Genomic DNA, 18,953 nt, shown 5'->3' on the forward strand with positions numbered 1-18,953 from the left:
CTCCCTGGTTCTGAACGTTTAATGTAATTTAGAGGTTTGATATTCATACGTGTAGTATATTGTTCATCTTTCTAGATGAGAAAGATTTCATCTTATCCCCCATAAAGGCTGTGAGAAACCATATAAAGAGGACAGTACAAATAATCTTTATCCATTATGGTTTATTCTCTACAATACTTCATTAGAGGATAGAGTTCAATTATTTACACTCAGAAGTTATTATATAGGTAGGAGGCAACCAAGTGTAATACAAAGAATTGGTCTGACATCTCTGCACTGAAGGTCAAAAGAGGTCTCCTGCTTTAAGGAAATAAATTAACCAAAAAAACCCAACAAAACAACATGTAGTTTCCAGAATACAAACAGAAAACAGCACTAATAGTCAGTGAAGATTGCAGATGTTTGTTAATGTACTATGAAAACAAATTATTCTGTGCAAAGGTTAAAATGAACTCAGATTTTCTTACAGATTTTTTTTTTTTGTTCTGATAAATTGTAGATATGTGATATTTTGACCATAAAACATTCCCAAACTGAAATGGCCTCAGTTGAGATTGACTGTTGAACATTATGAAAAAAAAGAAGAAAAATTAAGAACCTCACAGTGGAAACATTCCAACACTGACAGACTCCAGTGATCAAAGACATTCTCCTGTAGTTACTGTAAAACAAAGACAATTCATAATTGCAGTGAGATTATTTCTCAGTTGTGGTTGTCATGAGAATAAGCCCTTCTAGACCAAAAGGCACTTGCTTCTAAGGATGAGTTAAAATCCAGATCAAAGCAGGTAACACAGTTGCTTTGAGAAGGAGTAGTTCCAACCTGCTGTCCCAGCCAAGTAACCATGGAGAAATTCTTACATCAATTGGTCACTGATTTTGGTTGCCTCCATCTTGAGACAACTCCAAGTACGTTTTGTTTCTAGTTCACTTCTTTCATCCTTATGCATAGCTGCCATGTAATGATCTAGAAATGGGATTATTTCCTGAGACCACCTGTCCTTGTCATACATTTTTCTGAGCTAACTTAACTACTGACACACTTTTCAACTGATTTTGTAGCTGGACCCTTATGGGAGTAAAGCTGAGAGGGCCTGTTTCTTAGGCAGCAGACCAGTGTTTCTGATTTGCTAGCTTCTCTTCTCACTGCAACAAGACAAGAACACAGTACATATTTAGAGGCATTTTTGTTTGTTTTGTTTTTGTTTTTTTTTTTTAAACAGACTGAGTGGGGAAATGGAAGTGGGAGAGGATAAGGCTTCCCCAGTCCCAAACCATCAAGCCCACTTCAGGCTTAAACCAACCAAGTCACTCAATCCTAAAATTCTGTTCTTTAAAAATGACAGCTAACCCTCCCCACCCCACCCCTTAGTCATCCCCTATTCAAATAAAATGAAATCAGGAAAACACTATACACTGTTGAAGACACAGAACAGGGCAAACATTTGAAAAAAGAAACAATATTGTTGAAAAGCCTGGCACTATATGCCTGCATGACCAGTCTCACTGAGCGTGCTCAGGGGTGAAGTTTTAGCACCATTTTTTTTGCTTTTTTTAAACCTTTTAGAAATTAAATTCTAACATAGAACACTTGAACAGTAATGAGTGTAGCCCTATGTATCATACTGTTTGACAGCTGAAAGGTGAATGGTATGTCCAGAGCTGACCCCACCCTCCCCCATCACTACACGGCACCTGGGAGAGTAATTACAAACCACTCGAGTTTGTAACAAGACTGATTTATTCTCAGCAGCAGGAAATCATGAAACAATCCCTTAAACTTCAATTGCTTTTCAACAACATCACAAGGGAAAAGTGGCAATTTGTAAGAATGACCCAGTACAGGAGGAAAGCTGGGTCGATATTGCACCGTTATCCAGAATAGGACCCCCTCCTTTCCCTCACGTCTCTCTCCTCCAGCAGGAGAACGTTACACCAACATGAAGCAAAACTGCACAATTCTATTTGCTTCTCTAGGACCAGAAGGAGCAGCAGCATGCAGTTCTGAGCTTTCTACCAGCCCTATTCCCTGCCATGCCAGGAGAGAATTTCAGGCTTGAAACACCAGCCAATTTTAAAAGCCATCATTACCACACACAAGCAAGCTTTAAAGATGGATGCAACCAAATAGCCATTACTCTGCTATGCACTTGTATCTTCTTTCCTGATCATTGCTGACCCTCCAGAAACTTGGAAAACAAAACAACCTCAAATTATGTTTTGAAGTCCAGTGATCTCATTGAGAGAGTGTCATAATTTAGAGTTTATGACATCCCTCAACGATGCTGCAGAATAACAACTGAGTAACTTATCTTCCTCTTAGAGAGTATTTCTTGTAATCATCAATGATGGAAGAAGAAATACAGAATGCACATTGAGTTCCACACACTTTGGGTAATACAGGTTTCCCCTCTCATTGCCTTGATGTGGTAATGACTAAACTGTATAAGATAACTTACCAGTGAAACTACAGAGCTCTATTCCATAGGCCTGCTATAAACTGGAATACTCACAGTTCTAAAGATCGATAGTCACACCAGAGACAGTGGCTGTCCTATCAAAAGGAAGGTCCCCGAGACGGTTAGCTTAAGTTAAACAAATTTCAGTCACTATCTCGCTTGTATGACTACAGTCAATGAATGACCTGCCAATCCCTCCCCATCCCTAATCCAATCAGGCTCCGTTACAAACATTTGGGCACAAACCTTGGTCGTAACAGAGAAGACTGTCCAGGGACACTCAAGTACATCGTCCTTCGCGCACACAGCAGGTGCCGTGTCGCTCTCTTACAGGCATAACAGCATTCTATTTCATAGCAGGCTACATTACAAAGCACTGTCTAAAAACCCAGAAAACTGTAAACCAAGAAGATTTCTAGAGAATCCAACCTATAGTGGGATCTGATAATTAAAGCCTTCTAGGGTTTATTTAAATAACGGATTCATCTGCAATACCAGCCAAAGGTTTTTCACATCTTTAAGTGTTTTCTGTTCGTGAGGATGGGGTGCTATCCAGATGTTCAACCCTCCCCACTATCATAATGTCCGCCTGTGATGTGTGGGGACTGCAATCAGCTCTCGGTACACAACAGATACCAGAGGTTAAAAAAAATTAAAAAGAACCTAAAAAATGTTTTGTTGGACTCCGTTGCCCAGGCTGCCAGGGGAATGCTCCTACTTGATCTGGGGGGCTTCCATAACGAACAACTCAAGTTTCCGGAGCGTCGGTAACACACAAGAACGGATCAGTCCGAAGTGGCACTTTCACTCCTAGAGGTCTTCTGCACCTCACGACAGTTCGCAGGCATGGAGCCCCGATCCAACTGGACCCCCGCTCGGAGGGAAGGCTGAGATAAGGCTTGGGCCCCTGAAGTTCTGTCATGCTCCCATCCTCCCCCCAGGTCAGCTGGAAGGCAGACTTGGCAACGGAAGCTAGCATCATAAAATGGTGCAGTAATAGAAGTAACTGGACCAGGAAGAAGAGGCATCTGCCCCAATGATGTCGTAGCCGTTGGCAGCAACTGGGGAGTGGGACTGGTCATGCAGCCGTGTGTCAGGAGTAATGATTGTAGAGGGGCGGGGCATGAAGAGTGCCATTCTGGAAACAATGCTGACGGGAAGCCATGTATTCTGCATAACTGATTGTCACCTTCTCACTGCGGTACCTATGGGAACAGCATCAGAAAAAAAATAACGTCAACAGACTATGCCGTATGAAGGGACTAGACACAAAAAACATTCATCCCAGATCACCTTTTCGCTCACAGCCAATACTGACCAAGAGGAACCCACTACTTTCTTTGATACTGCCTCATGCAGTAGTCTGAATAACCCATCCAAGCTTGAATTAGCTTCAGTGTCCCAAAAGTTGAGCCCTATTCAAGGCAATCATAATTAAAGGGACTCCTGAAGTACCACACAGGAAACAAATGATCAATTTGTATTCTTTTAATCCACTTGCTGTGGAACAAAAAAAAAGGGCATGAAAAGTTTGTTGGAAGAAGACTCAGTTTCAGAGACTAAATAACCAGTACTTCACTATTATTTACTTTTGTGGTTATCATCTTCACATTTAGAAAGGCTAGCGAAAGGAAATCATGGAGAATTGGGTAAAGGGCAGTTTATCATAGCATGTGTGCGGCTTAGTCCACATTGTACAATCCGAATTCACAAAAGGTGAAGTCTCTTCTGAGAGACCAGAGATTTCCAGGTGCTTCTAAAGCACGCTAACCAACAGGCAACTTCAAAGGGGTCGTGAATTGCACTAAGTCCATGTTACACCAGATTTTAATGAAAACATTCATCCTGTCCTCTCCTGTTAAAAAAAACCCTGCATACCCACCTCATTTCTCCAGAGGTAAGGAATGACCTGATAAATTAGTGCTTCTATACAAAACCAGAATGTCCCAATTTTTACTAACATAAAGGGAGCTGAAACCAATAGGACAGCTGGGGGTATAGAAAAGCAAGCAAATTCTGAAAACCAGCCAAATTTGAGTGTGGTTTGGTTTTAAGACAGCTGCCACCTCCAAATAGCTACACCATCCACAGATGAGCACACTGAGAAAAGGAAGTCCATTGTAAAAATAGAGAAAAATCAACCTTTTTAACTTTCAAAGGCTCTGCTTCTTTTGATCCTTCATGTGGATGATAATATTAAAACCAGTGGCACTTCTCTCAGAAAATGCTAACTTCGATCCTCTATGGACCAAACATATTGCACTTCATTCCACACACATTATATGCCTAGCATTTATGTGGCATTTATGATTTTGTCCTTCAGGCTACACCTCTTCTCTGAAAGAAGCATGAAGATTTACATCAAGCACAAATACTTTAAATTACCCACAAAACACTATAAAGTAAAATTAAAAGACGACAAATCTATCTGCTTACCTGGTGAGTTTAATCGTTTTCCTAAAATCATTGGTAATCGGAGCCTTAAAACCACCTTTCCTGAGTAAGGAGTCTATGGTCTGGATCTGATCCCAGTCTATTGAAAAATAGAAGCAAGGGAAATTTTTCAATATAAAAATGTTTCAAAAAGATAAGAGATGCATTAAAAGGCCTCTAGAAAAGCAAACAACTAAACAGGAAACTTTGAGCTTTAGAAATACCAGTGTTGAACTGGACATACATGGTCTTATGCATGCACACTACCTGCACATGCCAGCCCCTTTTAACTCATACTGGAACTGGTCTATAAAACAGTAACTCTATTTTCTATTTGACCTCTCTTCTTACAAAGGTCTGTGCCTTGTTTCTGTTGCAGGGACCCCAAACTGTTTTATCACCTGCCACTCAAGTTTAGCTCTCTAAGCCTTAAAATAAGATAATACTTAGCTCTTTACATAGACAAATTGGGATCAACCTGATGCTCTAGTGATAGCACAGTGCACTGCTATGTGAGAGATCAGAGTTAAAATTCCTACCTTAGTCTTTTGCCCCAGAGCCAGGAGGATGCGACCACTCCACTCTGCTAGGTGGAGGAAAGGAGGCAATATTTTGAGCAGTTACCATGGTGACCGCTACTATATTTGAGTGGGAAGTGTGCTCCAGAGGGGCCCTGTTTCCTGCCCTCATCTGGAGGATGCTACTTTAGCAAGAATGAGGAGGAAAGGGACTCTCCTGTTGGTGCTGTGCAGCCTGCAGTTATCCTAGTTGGTGGGAGAAACATAGAAGAGGAAAGATGCAACGCTGAATGAAGCTGGAAGATCCATACTTTGAGATCCTCTATTTCTTAAGCCCTAAAACATTTTTTACTCTAAGATACAACTGTGCACAGATGTGGGATGAAAGGCCAGATGAAAACCCAGCAGCAGCTGTATCAAGGGTCAGTTATCCAGATTAAGCCTGGTGGCTCCATGGCACTGCTATGAGGATAGCATTGCAATCCAAACCCAAAATCCATAGATTTATGTTACCCAATTCTGTGACACAACGTGTTGACATGTTTGGCTGCCATCTCAAACCCACCTTGTTCCTTAGCAACCTCAGGTAAATACGTGGCTGTGCGTTTGACACCTTTCTCATTGATGAACTCTATTCTGATCCCATGGATCCCAACCTATAGATGGAAATGAACAGCCAAGTAAGAGGTGTTTGCTAGCACTGAGTCCATGATCGAGTTGTCATTCCCACAACACTGTGAATCTCTCTCTCTCTCTCTGGCCAGTTTGGCTTTTGCCTGGATAAGGTTCCCCAGTGTCTGTCCTTGCCAGGCAGGTCTCGCAAGTTGCCCTCTTAGCAGCATAAGGGACTGCTACCACCCTTCCCGGATGAGCCTAACAGTCTCCCTGCCACTTCTCCTGCAGTAAGTCTTGTCAGAAGTCTGACAGTTTTCCATCTCTTACGCTGGCCAAGACAGACACGCTCTCTACACAAGAGCCATGCCTAAAACAGCCAAACCACAAACTCTATTTAATCCTTCTTGAACTAAACACACTTCCATGTACAAGGTCCTAAAAATGATTGATATTGTCAGACTTAACTACTTTTTTATTCCCAGTTTCTATTCACAGCATCAAAATTCTTCCCAGGTTTTTACTTATGTATTTACACTCACCTCCTATTGGGCCAAATCCATGAAACACTTTCACATCTCTTTCATTACCACTCAGTTCCCCTCCCAAGCAAAAGCATACTGCTAGCCCATCCTCTTCCTCCCTTCTAGTTTTCCAGCCCCATTTCTCCTATTCCCAGTTTCTTCTATCCCCGTACACCCCTGTAACGAAGGAGACACATCACCATGTACTAACCCGAACCCGAACGGAACGAGAGAGTGATGCAGAGTTCCAAATGCACCTGTTCTCACCTCCCAGTCCAGGTAGTCACTGGCATCCTCAAAGTTAGTGAGGAGGGAGACAGAGCAGAAGAGTTTGGGCAGCTCCTCGCGGGTCAGGGGGGGGAATCGGCTGTCCTTAAGTGCACTAAAGGAAAGAGAAGATATATTGCCTAAAACAAGCACCAAATTAAAGTGTCAGATGCTCAATTATTTCCTTTTTGATTATGCCTCCATGAAACATGTTTCTTTTTGCTACCACAGTGTCCTGGATTCAGCTGGGATAGAGTTATTTTTCTTCCCAGTAGCTGGTACAGTGCTGCATTTTGGTTTTAGTGTGAGAATAATGTTGATAACACACTGATGCTTTAGTTGTTGCTAAGCAGTGCTTATCCTAAGTTAAGGATTTTACAGTTTCCCATGCTCTGCCAGCAAGGGGGTGCACAAGAAGCCAGGAGGGAGCACGGCCAGGAGAGCTGACCCAAACTACCCAAAGGGATATTCCATACCATAGGGCATCATCCCCAGTACATAAACTGGGGGGAGTTGGCTGGGAGGAGTGGATCACTGCTCGGGCATCGGTCAGCAGGTGGTGAGCAACTGCACTGTGATCACTCGTCTTTTCTTGGGTTTTATTTCTCTCTCTTTTTCATAAAATAGAATCACAGAATGGTTTGGGTTGGAAGGGACCTTAAAGCTCATCTAGTTCCAACCCCCTGCCACGGGCAGGGACACCTTCCACTAGCCCAGGTTGCCCAAAGCCCCATCCAACCTGGCCTTGAACCCTTCCAGGGAGGGGGCAGCCACAGCTTCTCTGGGCAACCTGTGCCAGGGCCTCACCACCCTCACAGGGAAGAATTTCTTCCTTATATCTAATCTAAATCTGCCCTCTGTCAGTTTAAAACTGTTACCCTCCATCCCATCCTTACACCCCCTGATAAAGAATCGTCCCCTCCCCATCTATCCTGTAGCCCCTTTCAGTACTGGGAGGCCGCTGTAAGGTCTCCCCACAGCCTTCTCTTCTCCAGGCTGAACACCCCCAACTCTCTCAGCCTGTCCTCACAGGAGAGCTGCTCCAGCCCCCTGATCATCTTTGTGGCCTCCTCTGGACCCGCTCGAGCAGGTCCGTGTCCTTCTGATGTTGGTGCCCCCAGAGCTGGACACAGCACTGCAGGGGGGGTCTCACGAGAGCAGAGGTGGAGAATCCCCCCCCTTGCCCTGCTGGCCACACTGCTCTGGATGCAGCCCAGGACACGGTTGGCTTTCTGGCCTGTGAGCACACGTTGCTGGCTCACAGTCAGTTTTCCATCCACTAATACCTTCTCCTCAGGGCTGCTTGCCATCCGCTCATCACACAGCGTGGAGTTGTGCATGAGTTTTGTTATACTCCTTTTCATTACAATTATTATGATGATGATTGTTACTACTATTTTTAATTCTATTTGAATTATTAAACTGTTCTTATCTCAACCCATGAGTTTTACTTTTTTTTGATTCTACCCCCCATCCCACTGGGAGTGGGAAAAGTGAGCGAGAGGCTGCATGGTGCTTAATTGCTGGCCGGGGTTAAACCACGACATGCAGAGAAAGTGATCTGCATCTCTTCCTAATCTAACGAACTGTATTATGCAAACACCAGTGCAAGCTTCCTGATGCTGTCCTCCACTTACTGCCGTTGGAGAGAAATTATGTGCTACATAAGATGTCAGAACTGTTAGTATGCAAAATAGATTCGACATTAGCCTTAAAAGGTCAACCAAAATTCACCTGTTGCAAAGATGTTCCACTAAATCCTGATATATTAACTCACCCTAACTATCATATATTTGTCAGGTTTATTTTATTGTGAAGCATATTAAATTGAACTATGCCAATCCAACATCTTAACCTTGAATCCTTACAGATCTTCAGCAAATGAAACTAATTTCAGATTTATTCAGATTAATTTTCAACATAATTACCTGGTTAATGTGTATTCCCTGAGTCCTGAGTGAAGATTCATGGCTGAAAAGGTCCCAATGCAGCCACGAAGCCGCTTGTCTCGCCCCGTCTTCCACGTCACAAAGAGTGGACTGAGAAGGCAAAAAAGAGAAATACTCCAGCCTCTAGAGATATTTGGTTGCCAAGGGGAGACCAACAGGGTGTAAAAGAGCACGTATGCGTTCACGTTCTTTCTCTCCCTCTAACAAACCCCAATAAGCATGTTTTCTCACCTGCTATCTAGCAGTAATAAAACCCCACACCCACACACCCCCAAATGCAAAAACCCAGCATCTCCCCCCAGCTCTTCAGTATGCTCCTCCCTCTCCACCAGTACTCTGTAAGCCCTCCACCAGCACCTTCCTGGTCAGTCTCTGCGCTGTCTTCTGATGAGTGATATGGTTATTTGGCCCCACTGATTACCTCTGAGTAACGGCCCCACTCAGTAGCATCCACTAGTTTACATGACAACCCAAAGAAAAATGAATATAGGTGAAGCAAATAAGATTACTTATTTATAGTACCGCTGAACATGAAAGATCCCCAAGCATTCTGCAAATCATCTATAATTCAGGTTTGCGATAAAAGCTTTTCTTTTTTTTTAAAGGGATAAAAAGCAAGCCTAGTTGTTTTTCCCCTGTTATTTCCATGAGGATCTGACTTCTGGGTGCTCAAACAGTTCATGCTCACATCTTTTGCTTACCTTACATTTGATTTATATTTACACATATTCTTTCCTGTTGAACACATATCTAAATCACTGTATTGTTCCTACTCAAACATCACATGGATTTCCATTTTCCTGTCTACTATCACAAATTTACAGGCATAACAGAAGATTCTCAAATTCAGCAGGCTCATTTCAATCTGTTAAACTAAAAGCCATGATTAAGCCTCAAAGAACAAGAAGTTCAGAACAGTATTCAGAAGAGCTCTGTGAAGAGGTAAACAGGTAAAGATGACTGTGACTGTTAAATGCAAAAAGTTCACTTCTACAAAAACTGAGTGAAATTGCAAACAGCTGGTAAAGAAAAACAGTAAAGAAAGGATGGTGGTGGCTGCAGCTCTACAAGAATTTCTGAACATCTGGAAAATTCTGCAAGGCAACTGATGATGCTGATTAATTATAAAAACAGGATGAATGATCTTACTTTTTCAGATTACAGAGTACTGAATACAAGATCTGGTCACTTCGAACCCAAGCATAAATGAGAAAGATCGTCATTAGTGATTCCAAACATCAGTCTGTGGATTTCTATTGAACTTTAAAAGATAAGTAACATGACAGAAAACATGCAGCGTTAAGAAAATAACTTTCTGAGATTAAGCAAACATTGAAAGGAGTTCTAAAACATGAAAACAGAATAACTGATTCTACAACAGAGCTCAGACACTTACTTTCCTCAAACTCTTGAAGCTCTTGTAAGGAATATATCTTTGCAGCAAACATTACAAAAAATACTAAGAGATTCTGTTGGGAGAACAAAAGCAGCATGGAGTGTGGACGACTTCTCAAATACAGGCAACAGAGGTTCTTATGTCTAAGCAGTTAAAACATAATTTAAACTGTAGTGACAAAGCAATGCCCAGTGATATTCCTCAAAGCAACAATGGAATTAAAAAACTCTATCACAGCATAAATCCATCATTCAGGATCTAGTTACCAGCTGTGACCTACGGCAGAAGTACTGCCCAAAATAGCAAATAGCCTTTAAGTGATAATTGTTAAGTACTTTCCCACAGAGGAAGCAGAAACATTCTTCCACAACCACCAGCCACCTTACAGTTGCTTGACCAAGACAGAGGATTTACTGTTCTAGTTTTCCAGCACCACTTCAAGGCACTTGCAGGATATCATTCCTCTACAATTTCATCTAGCTACCATATGTTGAAACAGAAAACAGAAACAGAGCGTAAGAAAATACATTAGAAAGCTTACCAAAAAAAAGATACTAAACTTACAGAGGAGATTTCTGGATAACATTATTATCACAAGCTCAATGGAAATTTTGCTTAATCTAATTAAAGTTTTGAAACCGTTACTTAGCCCATGTGACACCCCAAACAGAAAAGGGAAGGGAGAAAATGAAAAGCATCACTGACAGAATACAAATCTAAGTAAGTTCCTTCTCTTCTTTGATTCAAATTACAGGTTCACATTTCCAATTCACCTCTTTCCCCTTCCAAAGAAAAAAAAAAAAAAGATGTTTCCACTGAGCTGTGACACAGCTTTCTGCGTCTATAATAGAAGAGATATTACCAGAAAGGACAGGATAATTACATTCAGAAGGCTGTCATATTTTAAAATATCTTAAAGCACATTTCAAACAATTTTTCACTGTGGTCATAACTACTGAGGCATTAAAAAAAACCTATATGATTTTGCACAAATATATAAACTTTCACTATTATAAAGTTTTTCATTGTAGAAAAGATGTCGTTTCTGTATCTGAAGAATAAAAACACTTAGCAAATCGCAGGTGCAGCTGACAATAAGTCATAGCCCCTCCCTGAAAATTGTATTTCCCAGATGTACTGAGAAAAGTCACAACAATCTTTTGCCCATGTTCACCCAAGAGCACTTACCGGTACTTTGCATATCCTCAGCAGATTATGGCAACTATTTCTCCCCTAGCCACAACGTCCTAATTAGGTGTGTTTGACCAGGGTGCGCTAGGCTGAGAGGGGAATTTCTGCAACTAAAAACTAGCTCTGACAAGTGCAACTACAAAGAGAATTTTAAAGTAGCAAAATATAGTCCGTTCAAATCAGAATTTAGCTCGCACTAGGAAGAAACCTATTACAGTATGGATTTTTTTGATGCAAGTATCTTACTATTTGTCTTGCACAGCAACTAGAAACTTGCATGGTGTAGTTTAGTAGGAGTTTGTAATACCTACTATTAACAAAATCAAAGACTGAAGTACAAAAGTGGAAGAAGTAGCCAATTAACTATTTGCATGCCATACAGGTTCAAAATTGTAATTTTTTCCCATAACCTGAATAGCAAAGGGGTTATTTTCTTCATTTACCAAGTTAATTCAGACATAACTATGAGTCTTGCAATGCCACTTCCTCTACATTGATTTCTGAATGTCACTGCTAACATGTACATAAGGTTCCCTTACTCCATAGATATCTACCAGCTCTGTAATTCCCATCAAGATTGTTGTCCATGTGCATATCCTCTCAAGCTGGTAACTGGAATTCACAATGGTTTTCAAGTCATAACCCCGTAACTTTTATGTTATTACCCTGTTTATGCAGAATCCTGACCTTCACGACTACTCTTATCTTTACTTTAGGGTTCATCACCAACTTAAAAGATCTGTTATCTGAGAAATAGGTCAGGACAAACCTGTGCATCTTTCTTTTCCATCCATCAACAGTCTCTATTCTGTCTGTCCAGAGAGACTTCTGGTATATACCTTTGTTTTGTTCAAAGATTTCTTACATTGACAGCAATTATGTTACAAAGGACAACAATACAAATTATTTATGTATTCTCACTTTGCTTACTCTTATGTTTGATAACATTTGGCTTGAAGTTCATTACATTACTGTCACAGGTGTGACAAATCATCCCCATGTGCTGCTCTACAAGAGCGCAAACCCCATGCTTTTCCCTGGGGTACATACAACTATTTGCTAGAAGCAACAGCATAAATGCTGAAACACAAGAAAATTCAGGTATGCATTTGCCCGGAGGGGAAGAAAAGAGAAGAACTGGTTTTGCTGTGGAGTGCTAATCGAAAGACTTTTAAATTATCAGCACAGAAATGCCCAATGAATTATTTTTAACTTTTCAAATTTGGGCATAAAATTCAATGCTGATATTCCTGACAGAATGCCCTTTTTGAGACTAGTCCACAGAAACAGCAACAAAATCCAGCTAGAAATCTCCTTTAACACAAAAATAATGAAGCTGTATAAAATAATCTCTCTGACTTAAGAACAGAACAACAACCAAAAAACCCCACTGCATTTCAAGTGACAAAATAATAGCAGACTACAGTATCATTTTCTAAAAGGAGCCTCTTTAGTATGAAAAACAACAGAAAAATATTTCAGTCTGGGGAGTCCCTGGAACTATTCTATATTCTAGTCCAGAGTATTTCTCCATTCACTTGTATTTACAATATTAAACAGCTTAGCCTGCATGCAGAACATGTATCCATAATCCTGCTCAGATAATAACTGCATGGAAGCACAACCTACATCTACACCGACAACCAATAAGGTGGGGAGACATTCAATACACGGAAAAAGTCCTTGACCTGTTTAAGCCATTGTTCCTTTACATCAATTTAAAATTCATTAACTTAAATTACGGATGTCAACAACTTTTTATTTTATCTATTGTTCTGGAGGTGGCCCCTGGAGGAGTGTCAGAAGGTGTACCTGTCATTGATTTTTCCCATATAATTCTTCCACCAAACATTTTAACAACATTAACATTTCCACACCTACGCATTCAACCTTCAGATAAACATTAGCTAAACCTCACCAAAGCAAAATACCTTCATAAATCCTTCTCCTCACTTCTTCTCACACACACCTCCTTTCTTCTTAACCTTGGTATCATCCTTGAAAGCTAACTCTCCATTTCTCCCCATACTGCCCAACTAGCACTATCTCCGTAACAGTTTTTCAGTTCCACAGCTGGCATATTTTTGGTTCCCCTCCCTGCTAAACCCATTAACTTGGACAGCTGAACACCCTTGTGAGCGTCCCTGTCCAATGCTCACCAGCTCAGCATTTGTTTCAGGATGAGCCAGAAACTTGTTTCAACTTCTTACTTTATTCCCTTGCCATTTGCTTTGCAGAAGGAAGTCTATTCCCTCCGTCCCTTCATGAAGTTAGTGCCTGACATTTGAAGCAGGATCCTTTTCAGATTAACGACATTATTTTACTGTTTTCTGAAAACTCTAATTTCAGTTTCACTCATTCTTTTAGTACAATTTTATGGGAGGCACAGTGCAGTTAATTTTTTGCAGAGGAATCTATTTACAGAGAAGGGAGCAAACTTTAACAGAATGTTATCGCGGAGTGGGTTTGCACTCCCTGATAAAGTATGCAAGGTCTCATGCAACACATCAGACTGTGAGCTGAAGAAGCACACTTCCTCATATTTTGCCTAGCTCTCTTTATGTAGAGCATCCTCTCCCTTGAAGGCCATTCTTCAAAGCTCCACTCATCTCCACCAACAAACATAACAGAATATTTGTACTCTTTTGTGTACTTTTTGTTTCTGGTAGACAAAGCAAGCAGCAGAATGCCCCCCCTTCCTCCCTGCACACCAGTTTTCCCATTCTCCAGAGGAAGCCCTTCGTCCCTCCCCAACCAAACCACAGCTCTGGATGCTGGTTTCTCAGCTTTCCTCCCGCACATGGATTTACTCACTAGGGGTCATTGGTAAATCGAGGAAGTCGTGGCTGAGGGAAACCATAGAGATGACAGTAGAGTACATCAAAGCAGTAGCAGCACATCTCCGCTGTCACCACCAGGTTCTTGGTGCTGTTGGCAGTTCCATTGGGCCGAGTAAGTGGGCTCAGAGCTCCTGAAGTGGGATTCATTCGAGTAATTGGGGAATTTCCTGGGCCCAAAGTCAAGTCAGATACGTTCTCCCTTCCATTATTCCCGTCTGTATGCTGGTGGTTCTGAAGAGGACCTGAACTGGAGCCTGGTACAGTTGTGGCCTGATTCCCATGACTGTGCGTTCCACTCCCAGACAATTTGGGCTTCTTTACCCCACAACAGCCAGCTGCCAGCTTGGGCTCAAGTGGAGGAACACAGCGTCTTTTTCCCATCCTGCTTCAAAACTCGCTGCCTGGAGCACTGCAGAACCCTGGCAGGGAGGGTGTGGGGGAGAAAAAAAGCAATACACAAAACAGTTACAGGTGAAAAACCAACAGCTGCTTCTCTGCTTTCTGCTAAGGTGTCAGAGAAGTTTGCTTTTGCAATAAAAAAAGGAAGAAAACCCTTGCATCGTGCAACTAATTACAGAACTAAAGCCAGTTCAGCAAGCAGAATGGGTGTTTTTACACATAAATTGAAAGAGTACGTACGCAACATGCATGAAATCACATGTTTAAAGTTATTGGTGAGGTGTACTGAACACATTAACAGGCAGCTCGTCTCAAAAAAACCCATAACCAGCCTTCCCATACAGGGAATGAAACTGTGGGAAACAGAAGAAAAACAAAGACTTAGACTACAGATATACCCCGGCCACTGCTTTTCTGGATCACCCGTTCCCACTCGGTCAGTGCCTGCACCAGTGGCAAACAAGCCACTGAAAAAACACTAGTGCACTTCCCCATTCTCAACAGAAGAGTGACAACAACTCCGAATGACACCTTCAGGGTTGGACTCCCAGGGGTGCTGCCCTTGATTTCGCACTAGCCTAAGCAAGACACAGAGAGAGGCTACAAGCATCAAACCACCATTTTCTAAACAACAGGCTATTTTCCAGACCCCGTGAACTAGAATCTGCATTTACTTTCTAGGATTAAGTAAATCAATAGGGCTTATAAGTAAATGCGTAGGGGGTACAGTCAGGATACGCAGGAGAGGAAGAGCTGAAGACTGCTCACAGTCTGAACAGAGAGAAGCCGTAATGACAGGAAACATACGGTATAAAAAAAAGTGTTTTGCTTGCAAAGAAGAGAATGCTAGCTCTTGCATCACAAGAAGGGGTGGAACAAATACAGGGAAGAAAGCCTATGCAGACAAAAATGAACGAAGATGATCAGCAAGGACCACACGTCAATGGTGGGAACTTAAGCACAATACCATCATCACCATGAGATCTAAACACACAAAAGGAGGGAAAAACAGTTCCCTATCTGTCAAATGGGGCTAAAAGCACAGACATGTAAGTCACAGAGCACACCACAGAGAACTGGAAGGCACACTCCGCTCTTGTGAGTACCAGGCTGCTACTTTAGCCACCAGAGCATCCCTCCGGCTCTTCCAAGTATTTAACGGATGGCTGAACTGACAGCACATACAGAGAACAGGGGGATGTGACATGCACTGAAATTCATGGTGTGATGACTCCCTTACTCCTCTGCACGTGCAAACAATGTAAACTTTATCCATGAAGTTTCATCAGCCATCTTAAGAGTCGTACGATCCTGAACTGAACCAGAACTGGTGTAAGACATGTTGAGAGACGTGCCTCTCACCACAAAACACGTACACTTGCAGTGCTTACTCTGTTTAGGAATCTTCACCTCAAGGTTTTAGAAAAATAATCTGCATAAGGGACAATTTACAAGACCTAATGAAATTATCCTTTTTCCTTTGATCTCTATCTTTGTAATTAAAAAAAAAAAAACCACAGGAAAAAGAAAAGTGTAACTTTGACAAAGTGAACATGTAATTTTTTCAGTGCCTATTAAAAGTTATCTACTACGGCTCAGTGAAGCTGGTGGGATAGATGAGCCTCTTCAAGTTATCACCGAAGGCATGCCACGTTTCGGGGGAAAAATAAGTATTTATTTGAAACCATAACTCTTCATTTTAAATTGAAGACGTGGCGGGGGGCAGAAAAGAGGTCTTCTCCATTTATCCTCCTCTGCAGCAGGCAGAAGGGGCCTAACAAAGGCGGCTGCACCGGTCGGCTCCGGCGAAGGGCACCGCTTCCCCGCCGCGGGAGGCCTCCGCCGGCCCCCCGCCCCCCGGCTCACCCGGCCCAGGGCAGCAACTTCTGCAGCGAACAACGCGCTTTGGCCGCGAACGCAGCCCCGGCGAGGCGCCGCCTCTGCCCGGGGCCCCAGCCCGCTACTTCGTGCCGGGACCCGGAGCCCCGGCGCAGCGCCCCGAGCTCTGCCCTGCGGCCGGGGGGTGCCACCCGCGCTCCCCCCGCGCTGCCGGCGCGGCCCGCCCGCCCCGCGGCACAGCGGGAAGAGCCGCCCCCCCTCCCCTGGCGCCGAGGCAGCCCCGCGCCCCCCCCCCCCCCCCGCGGAGCGCCGGGGCCGGCCGGGCCCCGCCGCGGCACAGCGGGACGAGCCCCGCGCGCCCGGACACAAACTTTCCGGCGGCGTTCCGGGGGTCCCCGCCAGCCCCGCCGGGGGCCGCGGCCCAGGAGACCCCACAGCCCCCGCCGCGCCCCGGCCCGGCTTTCCCGGGGGGCGCAGCCGCCCCCCCGCCCACCTCCCCCGCCGGGGCAGAACCGCCGCCGCCAGGGGGCGCCAGGGAGCGGGAGCCCCCCCCCGCTCCGTTGACCCCTTCCCTGTCGCCGGGGCGGGCGGGACGCCGGTGCCTTCCCCCCCCCCCGCCCCCCCCTCAGGCTCGCCCACCTCCTGCACCCGTCCCGGGCCGGACGCGGCTTCTCCTCCGCCTCAGCCCAGCCGCCGCCGCTGCTGCCCCGCCGCCGCCGCCTCCTCCTTCTCCCGCCTCATGGAGCCATGGGCCTGGGCGAGGCTCCCCAGAGAAGCGGGCCCGGCGGGCGGGGGGAGGGCGGCAGGGCCCGCCGCGGCCGGGCCGGGCTTCCCGGGGCCGCCGGGCAGCGAGGGGAGCTGGAGGACTGGAGCGAGGCCGAGGGAAGGTCCTCCGCTATCCCGGCAGCCTCCTCCCTGCTCGTGAGGTAATGAGGGAAAAATGTACATAGTCCGCCAGCCTCCCGTCGGCCCCGCGGTGCCAGCGCGACCATAGAGAAGGGAGGACACTCTTCCCCCCTCGGAACCATAGATACCGGGGACTTCCGCTCCCGCTCGGAGGAGGTGCGGGGCCGGGGTCCCCTCCCCGTCACGTGACGGCCCGCACGTGCGAGGACAAACAGTCTGGGGGCGGGCGGGGCCACTGGCGCGCGGGGCTCCCCCGCCCCCGGCTGTGCGCGGGCCCGGGGCGGGGCGGGCGGGGCGGGGCCGCCCTCACGTGGAGGGGGCACCGCTCTCCCATTGGCCAGCAGGCGCTGTGACGGGTTGTCCAGCGGAGGGAACAGCCAATCCGCGGCTGGGGGCGGGAAGCCCTCACCGCTGGCCTGTCCCCACCCCCGCCCCGACCTCTCCGCATCCTCCGCCCGGTTCCCAGGGCCTTGGTCCGTCCCGCCGCGCGGGGGCGCAGCGCCTGGCAGCGCTCCCGCCTCTGGGGCCGGGCAGCGGCGAGGCGGGGGGGTGTTGGTCCGTCCCGGCCCCCCCTCACGGCCGGGGAGAGCCGCGGGGACCCCCGGCCTGGCCCAGCCCGGGCAGGAGCGTCCCGGTGAGGAGGCGGGCAGCGCCGAGGCCTGTTCCGCCCAGTGTAAGTAGAGACACGGCCCCTCCCAGGGGTTCCTGCCTCCAGCCGGGCAGGGCGGGGCGGCAACAAGGGCAAACCGAAAATAATTTTCAGTTTAGGCAGGCGGCTTCTGGCGCGGTGGCTTTTGCTTGCAAAGCCACTGGTAAAAATAGCCGTGCCCGCCGAGCGGGTGTTATTTACAGGGAGATGTATAACACCTTTCTAGCAGTGTCACAACTGCACCAGAGAAAAACCTACTTTTCAAATTTTTCTGCTTCTCATCCCCAGTGAGGAACCCAAATCCTTCCCTCTGCCCGTTCTCCACAACCCTGTCAGAAACAGCCCAGAGAAACTGTTACTTCATCAGGGGCTTTAGGACGTGCCGTAAAAAGAGAGGCTCAAAGGAAAGGCTCCTCGCACAGCCCCTTGTTTCGAGTAGTTCGGTCTCTGGGCTGAGGATTACTGTCAAAGTCAAGGCGAGGGGGCAGCGCACAGCAATTTAAGTGACAATTTGCTGAGAACACAGGCAAACCACAAAGCTGAAGAACAGAAGCACACGACGCATTCTGCCTCGAGACAAATAAACTGCCATAGGTCTTTGTGATGGTAAAATGGAATTTCTGTGTACCATTGCTGACCTAGGCATAAAGAATAAATAAGAGGCAAGAAAACAGCAGTTGGAGAAATCCAGTCAAATGTCAGTGGATGTTACTTTTTCCTACAGAATCTAGATGGTTTCTGCAGCACTAGGACAACACTGAAATTATAACCATCCCAAGGTTATGGAATAGCATGATCCTTTCAGTCTAGATGATAGCCCTGAATACCAGCCTGTGAAAATGAAGGTTACTACAGGAGTCTTTCCAAAGAATCGGGGAGAATAGCCTAGAAAAAGGGATTAAGAACAAGTTTTAACTTCTGCACTCCTTGAAAGAATCCTTCCCTCCCTTCCCCCCCCACAAATACCTCAT

At 45.3% G+C, this 18,953-nt stretch overlaps 1 protein-coding gene across 4 annotated transcripts; it reads right to left on the reverse strand.

Annotated features, from left to right (window-relative positions):
* Positions 1-144: 144 nt before the first annotated feature.
* Positions 145-17,548, reverse strand: AMMECR1L (AMMECR1 like). Of its 4 annotated transcripts, XR_012624259.1 has the most exons (9): positions 17,067-17,547; positions 14,164-14,608; positions 9,912-9,950; positions 8,742-8,852; positions 6,814-6,928; positions 5,976-6,066; positions 5,432-5,475; positions 4,896-4,992; positions 145-3,664 (listed from the first exon to the last, which is right to left on the reverse strand). XR_012624259.1 is itself a non-coding variant. In XM_074833578.1 (8 exons), the coding sequence occupies exons 2-8, from the start codon at positions 14,568-14,570 to the stop codon at positions 3,553-3,555; spliced, it is 972 nt and encodes a 323-aa protein (XP_074689679.1). In that variant the 5' UTR covers positions 14,571-14,608; positions 17,067-17,542; the 3' UTR covers positions 145-3,552. The 4 variants fall into 4 exon arrangements, 2 of the variants coding, with proteins under 2 accessions (XP_074689679.1, XP_074689680.1); XM_074833578.1 differs by lacking the exon at positions 5,432-5,475 and having other exon boundaries at positions 17,067-17,542; XR_012624260.1 differs by lacking the exon at positions 145-3,664 and having other exon boundaries at positions 4,939-4,992; positions 5,432-5,645; positions 17,067-17,548.
* Between the last annotated feature and the right edge of the window lie 1,405 nt (positions 17,549-18,953).

Source organism: Strix aluco, chromosome 9 (assembly GCF_031877795.1).
Source record: "Strix aluco isolate bStrAlu1 chromosome 9, bStrAlu1.hap1, whole genome shotgun sequence".
Lineage (NCBI taxonomy): Eukaryota > Metazoa > Chordata > Aves > Strigiformes > Strigidae > Strix > Strix aluco.

Bases quoted from the DNA above. Each gene is read 5' to 3' on its own strand.
- AMMECR1L (XM_074833578.1), bottom strand. From the start codon at position 14,570: ATGGGAAAAAGACGCTGTGTTCCTCCACTTGAGCCCAAGCTGGCAGCT. The intron at 9,951-14,163 runs GTGAGTAAATCC...TTGGGTTCGAAG, and splicing joins CGATTTACCAATGACCCCTA to TGACCAGATCTTGTATTCAG. The intron at 3,665-4,895 runs GTAAGCAGATAG...CTGTTCCCATAG, and splicing joins AAAACGATTAAACTCACCAG to GTACCGCAGTGAGAAGGTGA.